The sequence below is a fragment of the Lycium barbarum genome, chromosome 1 (assembly GCF_019175385.1).
Source record: "Lycium barbarum isolate Lr01 chromosome 1, ASM1917538v2, whole genome shotgun sequence".
NCBI lineage: Eukaryota > Viridiplantae > Streptophyta > Magnoliopsida > Solanales > Solanaceae > Lycium > Lycium barbarum.
Genome location: NC_083337.1, coordinates 133083200 through 133092449, shown reverse-complemented (window position 1 = coordinate 133092449; position 9250 = coordinate 133083200). Strand labels below are relative to the sequence as shown.

At 35.5% G+C, this 9250-nt stretch overlaps 1 protein-coding gene across 1 annotated transcript; it reads right to left on the bottom strand.

Moving 5' to 3' along the window:
- Window positions 1-1104: 1104 nt before the first annotated feature.
- Window positions 1105-8150, bottom strand: LOC132638107 (uroporphyrinogen decarboxylase, chloroplastic). The gene is made up of 6 exons (XM_060355093.1): window positions 7865-8150; window positions 5096-5217; window positions 4419-4529; window positions 4057-4245; window positions 3309-3434; window positions 1105-1760 (listed from the first exon to the last, which is right to left on the bottom strand). Exons 1-6 carry the CDS (start codon window positions 7965-7967, stop codon window positions 1245-1247), a joined length of 1167 nt encoding a protein of 388 aa, XP_060211076.1. The 5' UTR covers window positions 7968-8150; the 3' UTR covers window positions 1105-1244.
- Window positions 8151-9250: the final 1100 nt, after the last annotated feature.

Genomic DNA, 9250 nt, shown 5'->3' with positions numbered 1-9250 from the left:
AATTCAGAATTTCTAACTTAATGAGTTTAAGATTACGGATTCTTTAAAAATACGGTTCATAATATTTACACTACTACTCAACATATTTCACAGATATATCTACGATATAGTAAAAAGATATCCAATTAAACCCACTTCTAACGACATAAATCCACCTCCAAAGAAAAGTTGCAGCAAATTAAAGCCCGTGACTCAAATGCCATGCAATATGTCATTGCCAGCCTGACTTAACCTACGTGAGTGACAACCAAGAAGCTTCCAACAAAGTCGGTGATTTTCTTCCATTGATCCAAAATTCCCAGTCAGAGAGGAACTCACATCAGCTTACAGCTGACTTTCGATAAACAATTCACTCAACTACTCTCATTTAATATGTAACTTATTTGTTCGTTGGACTAGAGAGACAGGAGAAAGGTAAAGAGCAAAAATGCCTAAAAGGCAGAGGCAGCAGAAATTTCTTTTCTTTTTTCCTATAGCCATCAAAGCCTGAAGCAGACCATAGCTCATCAAGGAAAATTCCATCTAAATCAACAACCCAAGTCATGAATTCAAAGGCACCTTAGATGGTATCGCTGTGAAGGGAAGAAATGAGGACTGGTAATATAACGGGATTAAATAAAAGCTTTTACTAAGTTACATGTTGTATATTGGTAAGATAGTGATCGTAGAAGCTGGCTAAAAAGAGGCCATTTTCTGTATATCTGTTCACACCTCGTTATACACTCACTCTCCTTTGTCTATTCCATCTTAACAAGCTTTACTACTGCAAAATCAAAATCCTATAGGTTAGCCCACTAGAAACATCTGATAACTCCGTACTTAATAAAAAATATAATGAACAATACACCAATACATTTTTCATGTCAGGACTCGTGCTTACCAGTCCCAAATGCATGCATGCAACAGGGGCCAAGCAAACCAGAGAGACGGAGAGAAGAAAAAAAGAGAAAATGCAGCCGCAACCAACAAACAAAAAGTTCGGTGAGTTCAACTTTCAAGCTTTATCAAAGTTGAACTAGACAACTTTCAGTCAATATCTACCCTCTGAAACACAATGAGAAAACCTAGCTTCATCTTCAGTTTCAAATAGATTTAAAAAGCACATTCCAACAAAAATGCTCTGGATATATTTGTTTCCCCGTTCATAGGATGCACTAGATACAAAAGAAAAAAATGAGCAGAAGAATGATAGACCTCGTGGAAAATAAGGAACAGGTTAACATTGATAATTATTTAATCAGTTTCTAATACCTAAGACCTTTGGCAACCTCAAAGAAATGAGCAACATTTTCCTCAGGTGTACCAACTTTAATGCCATGTCCAAGGTTCAAAATATGTTTCCCTTTACCAGCTTTCTTCACTGTATCGTTTATCCGGTTGGTAATAAATTCCTTGGAGCCAAAAAGCACTCCAGGATCCACATTACCTTGTATAGCCACATTAGGACCCAGTCGTCTCCTACCATCAGCCATATCAACTGTCCAGTCCAAACTGACTACATCTACTCCTGTCAAGAGTAGTCTCTCCAGCAAGCCACCTGATCCACTTGCATAAAGAATCAAGGGGAGATCAGGATGGGTTAGTTTCACTGCATCAACTATTTGCTTTAAGTATGGCAGACTGAACTCCTCAAAATCGACTGGGCTTAGCTCTGTGGCCCATGAATCAAAGATCTGAACTGCTTGAGCTCCATTGTCAGCTTGGTAACGGATATATTTAGTCATTGAGGTTGCAAATTTTTGAAGCAGTGAATGAAGGATCTGTGTAGCAACAAAGTTGAAAACATTAAAACATAAATTGGCAGATCATAAGCTAGTGACAAAATGTTTAAAAACTGAATTGATACAGGTAGTTTATCTTGTTCCTGGAATAATTAGTATAATCCATGTTTTCATTGATATAACCTCATGAATGGAGAGATACTGTGTGCGTACTGAACATGTATATCATGTCTCTTTTTCTTTACCTTGGCGGGGTGGTGTGGAGGATGGATGTGCAGGGTTGTTTTAACACGTTAAGAAAATCCTCAACAGAAAAAGGCTAATTTGCTAGAACAGGCAAACAGCTAGGTATCCATAAAAAAGGTATTCACCCTCCTCAGGTTTAAATATTGCAGCCCATTATTGCAAAAAAAAATCTACATGTACTGCTGTCGTTGGCTTTCAGCAGAATTTAAAAGAAATGAAGCAACTAAAATCTTCAACTTTCACCATCTAAAACAGACAACGAGCAACTAGAGAAATAAAAGAGCCCTGAGCTTAGCTTTACCAAAAATTTCCACTTCTCGCAGTTGCATACAAGAACAAACCTAAAGCCCAAGCATGGAAATTATCCCTTCACCATAGAGCTTACATAGATTTGTGACTTCCCCCTGCTGCTCCTCATTTCCATCACTTATCAAATTCAGTTAACATTCTAGGAATAAAAACTTATTTGCCCAAAGATAGAATGTGCTCCACGCCTTCTATTATTTTTTAGTTTGGGTTCAAGTAGAATATAACCTCCATATTTAGTGCTTTCTGACAAGAGAATGGTTGACACAAGAAAGTGTCTTGTAATTTTCTTTGTTTATTCTTATTTCCTTCTGGTGAATTTCCTAATGCATTTACTTGTTTACAAGCTCGATGAATGGGGTCTGCATTCTTCACCTGGTGAGTTTGCAGGGGCGACAGGGTACATTGACTGTCCTTTGGCAAAATAAGCAATGAATTGCCACTTTTCTCAAACTTTAAGAAGCTGAGTGGCAGCTTGCCAACCCATAGAAATGCGAGGTGGAAACTACAGAATGGGAAAGAACACAAGAATACATTACCCCTCTTTAGAAACCGACCTCAGGCGATTTATTTTGGGTGGTAATGGAACAACCCCTCACCCTACCTTTCGCAATTAAAAAGAAAAGAAGAAAAAGAAAAAAGCAGAAGGAAATACGCTCCTGCGACCGATTGAGTACATCAGTTATCAAATCAGCAGTGAAAGCCTCCAAATATCTACCCCCTCCCTATTCCTCAACCAAAAAAAACATAACAGCAAATAGGATCAGGATCTACCCCAATCCAAAATTGAAACTGCTTTTGAGATTAAACTCCAAACAATAGATGGTTGGTTGACTTAAATCGCGCCCTAAATCTAAATCTAACTGAATGTGAAATATCCATCAACATTTCTTGGTCTTTCCTAATATAGAAGGACAAGGGAGAATAAGATTCAACCAAAAGATCAGCTTTGGAAACATAATATGATCCAATTAATTAACGAACTATGATTGTCACCCTAGGGCTTAGTAGCATAGAGCAACATCAGTAAATTACCTTGGGCTCCGCAAAAGCTAATCTCTTAATTTTTGTGAAGTTCTTAGAGGAACCACCTTCAACCACATATGATGCCAAGGTAAATGGTGCCCCAACGAAACCCAGAACTGCTGCTTGATTATTGACCTGCCATAGCAAAGATAAATTCCAAAACAATTAACATGATAGCACAACGGGTGATAGTAAGTTAGTAACAGCAATAACAGTGTTAGCATTGTTGAATTTAAGCACAGCCCTGAAGTTGTTTTTTACTCCATTACAATTTTATGGCATTTTTCCAGTTCAGGGTGTCCCAGAAGGGTCGACACTATTCAATTATATACAACTTTCACAACTTTTAAGAATTCAATAAATCTGATATAATGTGTTCTCTATCAAATTAATTTTTCAATCAATTCTTGATACTTTATTCCGCTTACACTAAACAAGTACTATTTTTTTTTATCAATACTATCGCTAGTCAATATATAATTCACTACATCTTAAACTCCATATCAAGTGCATTAATGGATGAAATAAACTTTTGCAAGGATTTCATAACAGAAGGAGCTAGCAGAAATGTTGAATCTTTCCATCAGGAGACTCTAAACTAATCACAGTTTGTATGTGCAGTGCAGGTGTCTATAATATCATAAAATATAAACAAAACATGGGTATGGTACAGTTTAAGTTCGTTTACATAAAAGAGAGGGGAACTGTTTCTTAACAAATAACCTCCAGAGTAACAAAATAGACACGAAAACCAGACCTCTTTCCGTAAAATTGTTAATGCTTCTCCAACATATGGAACTGATTCTGCAGGAATGAATTCTCTAACTTTCTCAACATCAGTAAGTGTTGTTGGTGGATCAAATATGATAGGACCCTTCCCCTTTATAATGTCAAAAGGGATGTTCATTCCAGAGAGAGGAGTAAGAATATCTGAAAACAAAATGACCTGCCAACATGAGAAAAAACATTAGAAGCAAACCAATAATCAACAGTAGAGCCAAGAACGCTAGCTTGTGAATAAAAACATCAAAAGATGGGGATTCTGCTTCAAAAGTAAAAATAATGAAATACCGAACAATATACAGACACATGCTAAGATAGGACTGCAATGTTTCTTACCCCATCAGGCTGGAATACTTTCCATGGCTGTAGAGAAATCTCTACCACAAGATCTACATTTTCTGATCTCTCACGAAAGGATGGGTGTTTCTCACATAAGATTTGATAACTCTACACAAAAGAAATGCTGAATAATAAGATGCAAAATACAAAGATCTGAAAAATCAAACACGAGTCAAAATAAATCCACCTAATCAAAGCCATAAAATTCTTCATAGAATCAAAAAACCAACGCAGCAGAACTTGAGCATCGAAATTTCTCAAGCTTTACGATCCCTGAAAAGCCATCTATTCCTACTTGAAGTGCGTTGAAACATCCAACAAATAGGATTTACAAGTTCCAAACTCTTCTTTTCACCGACCTTTTTTCTCATACTTTCAAACAAAGTAGAAAGAATTAGTCATTCCATCCTCGTGCAAGCAGCTGCTCAGTAATGGAAATGCATCTCAGGTACATCAATTAGTAGGTGTAAGAGAATTAATGTCTTATCCCTAAGACAATGTTTGAGTTGCCTATTCATAGCCATTTACGCGAAGTATTCTCTTTAACAAAACACATCATATCATGCAGACCCAATAACATGAGTAAGTCAAATTTGTAACACAGAATGCAGTTAAAATTATTTCAGATCAGAAGTTCAGGATATACTCAAAGTTAAATTGAACTATAAACCTGCCTTCATGTACCTCCCTGCTTGTCTCATAAGCCAAACAGGAGGCCTTTCTACTTCTTTACCCCGAACAGCATCAAGCAACAAAGGTTCGGTTGCATTTATAGCTTTTGGTTCAGCAACAGTTCCTGTGAAATTAAAAGGAGCATCACTCACATGACCATGTAGAAAATAGAATAGAAATCTATTTGACAAAATGGGAAAATCAAGAAGGCTTCAAATCATGACAGATAAGCACAATAAACCTAACTCACGCTAGAATAACACAAGTACACAAAAGACACTAGCCACAGTATCAGCAGCAAGGACAATCTAAAGAATATGTAGGTTTATCTTCAATAGCTTAATGTCCGAGAACAGGATATTTGCTCATTCATTTAGCTTGTTATAGAAAAGAGTACCCAAAATATTGGGTGATGAAGATTTATGCTCAATTCTCGTTGAGTTGACAAAAATATGGAACAAGAAGCTTTAGATGTGTACGCAATACTTCTTTATGTCTATCAACCAAAGAGAATAGGCTATAATGCACTTTAGTCCCTTAAACTATTGGTTACCTAGACATTTTCCCTTCAAACTAATTTTCTTAGCATTTTCCCATTAACTCTCACTTTGTGATAGTCCCATGGTCGTTATATCTAACATAAGCTCTTTGGGCCCATTTTCTCCTTATTATTTTAATTAAATCACCCTTCTCTTTCGAATCAATATCTCTATATATTTCCTATTTTCTTGTTATCTCCTTTTCTTCTTTCCACCATCATATTTTTCATTCTTCAACTTCGTTTGCCAATCAAACTTACCATTATTTCGAGTTGTTTGAAATACTATAAACTTATGGTTTTATTAAGAATATTAGAAAGTTCATGCTATTTAAAATATTACTCCCTCCATTTCTTTTATGTGTCTTAGTTTGACTAGGCACAACAGTAATGAATGTAAAGAAGATTTTTGAATCTGTTTTTCTTAGTAAAGACGTGTATAAGGTAAAATATCATTTGGATGGTATGGTCTTAAACATGGCAAGTCATTCCTATAAGGGAGTGTCATTGTGGGTAAAATGGGAATATTGGAAATCAAAAGTTATTAAATATGGAAAGCATTCGTTTTTTAACAGTAAAAATGAAAGTAATACACATAAAATGAAACGGAGGGAAGATTTCTTTTATCAAGTAGATTAAAAAAACGGAGGGAGTATTGTATAGACCACCACATAATGGCACTTAAATTTAAATGAAAAACCCCTATATCCTTGAATTTAGTAGAGAACAAGTACCAGATTAGATTTTTTCTTTTGTGGAATTATACTTTGTTTATTATTTATTTATATTAAAGGCATAAACTTTGAGATCTTCTTTTTAACTTTTTTGTAGTAGCTTCATTTATGCCATTGTTTGCTCCACATGTGATTATTTTTCCTTGGTTGCATAAGACTAGTCTTAGGTTTCGTTGTTTAACTGGAATTCAAAAAAAAAATTCCTCAACTACACAATCCCAAATTATAAGGGCCTTTGCTATTAGAATCCTCAGTTTCCAACAATAACAACAACATACCCAGTATAATCCCACCAGGTGGGGGCCTGGGGAGGGTAGAGTGTGCGCAGACTTTACCCCTACCTGGAGGCTGTTTGTGATAGACCCTCGGGTCAAGAAAAGATGCAAAGACAACAAATAATAATAGGCAGTAAGAATCCTCAGTTTCCATTTGCTCAATTCGGGCACGTTCATTCCAGTGCTAAATAGTTTGCCTTTTATGGCAAATCAGAGATTCTTCATCTCCAATCTCTCAATTATCCCTGCACTAAAAATAATCTCTGACAAACACTGAACTTATTTTAACTGTAACATCACAACTAAGTCTTAATTCCATCTAATTGGTATTGCCTATACGAATCATTTGTTTCCATTGTTTTCTGTTCTTAGCTGAGACCAAACTCCTTGGGAGAGATTATATGTCTTTGAGACAACTATGCGCGAGCTATTTAGCTTTACCCAGTATCTTGCTAGCCCTTACAAAATTATCATTGCATCACATCTATGAACAGACGCATTTAGAAGTAAACATAAGACTGGGACAAACCATCTTAGGCTACTTCAAAAAATTTCTTAGTTGTCAAATTTTCTGCTTAACAGAAAAAAGCAGGAAACTAAAGTGATATGTTTTGAAAGACGACAAAAAGAAGGGAAGATAGGAGGAATAAATGCCAAGTAAAAAATAATGTAGTGAGAAATTTCTAGGTAACTAATACTCCCTTCGTTTCAATTTGTTTGTCTTACTTTCTTTTTTAGTACATTTCAAAAAGAATGTCTCTTTCATTTTTTGGCAACTCTTTATTTCCAACTTTCCACAGGGCATGTTTAAGACCGTAAGATTAAAGGGCATTTTGGTATATTCTACATATTTATGATTCAAAAGTCTTTTTTTAATTTCTTAAACTCTGTGTCAAGTCAAAACAAGACAAACAAACCTATGTTAATTTGCCTAAAGAACAAATAGGTTTTTTCCAGCTTCAGTGAATTGATCATAACCAAGTTTGAAGCCAGCAATGCCCTCCATCATAAGCCCTAACTTAGCCAAAAGCCCAACCAAGGTATAACTTAATAATAAGCTTAAAATAATAGAAAACATTCAGAGAAATTACTGGACAATACATAAAGAAAATATTGAAAAACGCGTTGAATCTGGTGAAATCAGAGGAGCAATTAGCAAGTCAAAATTAGGAAATCACAAGTGAAACAAGTTGCATTAGAAAGTGAAAGCGCGTGTAACTATACCTCCAACAGAACAACAGATTTTGGGCTTGAAATTAGAGCGAAAAGGAAATGGAGATTTAGAGGAAATTGAGGTTGCGCAGAGTGAGCTGTAAATACAAGACATGATGGATATCCAAGGGGATTATCAGAAATTGTGTTGCATTTGAAAGACACTTGATAAACTGGGTTTTGTTCTAAGGGAAAATAGGAGTAGATGACAGAGGAGATAAAACTTTTTAAAGATAAGATGGCAGGAAAATCTATATGGGTGCGACCGCTTCCCACTTGAATTTTCCTTCGCTGGCTCCACTTTGCGCTATTCCTATTTCTGTCCCTCTTACTTATTTTTAGTTAAATTTACATTACATCTCAACGTAATACGACTCAATTATAAATAACCCTTCATATTTAAAATAATAATAATAATAATAATATATAACCCTCTATTCATACAATGAAAATTGTTGGGTTAAAGAGCATTTTAATATTGCAAAAATTATTATTAAAGTGCCTTATTATGTTTTATTACTGCTACAAGTTGGTAGCCTAAAAAAATGGCAGAAGTGGCTTTCATTTCTTATAGTTTTGGTTGGCAGAATGTGGCCTCAAGTTGTACTTAAATTCTTGTAACCTCCGACCCTTGTGGCCTCAAGTTGTCCTTAAATTCTTGTAACCTTCGACCCTTTTACTCACTCACATTCATCATCTTTAGTCTTGTAACTTATGTAACCTCTAAGTCATAATTGTATTCTCCCATTATACTCACATTACTACCCCACTCTTATCCTATTCAATTCAAGGATGATTTTGTTAACTATAAATAGTTAGTCATCCTAACCTTGTGATAGATGAAAAATATTGGAGAGTTCTTGAAAAAGTGAAGATAAAAGAGAGTATTTTTTATGGTGAAGGAAAGTGTTTTTATGGTGGAGTTTTGGACTCTTCAACTAGTCCGGAAATGTTTGAGTCACACAACGTTGAAGGGTTGTTGTATCCTGGAGGGAACAAGTCAGAGTTATATTGCTGGACCGGTGAAGATTATGCCGTAGTGGGGTTGGTGAAGATTATGTCGCAGTGGGGTTGAATCTCCCTAAAGAGAGCGAGATATCCGCTTCTCAGCCTGAAGAATATTTATTTACTTTGTTCTTCATTTTTCATTTTATTTTTCAACTGTAATTTATTGTAATTTATCGGTATATTCACCAACAAAAATAAAATACAAGAATTAGTTTTAACGATATTTCTATTTACAAAGGTTAAGGGTGTGTTCGATACGAAAGAACTTATTTTTAGGAATTTGTGAAGTAAACAAAAACTATTGTCTCAAAAGTATTTATACAAAATCAAGAGAAACACTGCGGAGGTGGGGGAGGACGTAGGAGTGTAGAGGTGGGGGCTATGAGGGGT

Bases quoted from the DNA above. Each gene is read 5' to 3' on its own strand.
- LOC132638107 (XM_060355093.1), bottom strand. From the start codon at position 7,967: ATGTCTTGTATTTACAGCTCACTCTGCGCAACCTCAATTTCCTCTAAA. The intron at 4,530-5,095 runs GCAGGTTTATAG...TCTTTTGTGTAG, and splicing joins AAGCAGGGAGGTACATGAAG to AGTTATCAAATCTTATGTGA. The intron at 1,761-3,308 runs GTAATTTACTGA...GTTGCTACACAG, and splicing joins TAGCTTTTGCGGAGCCCAAG to ATCCTTCATTCACTGCTTCA.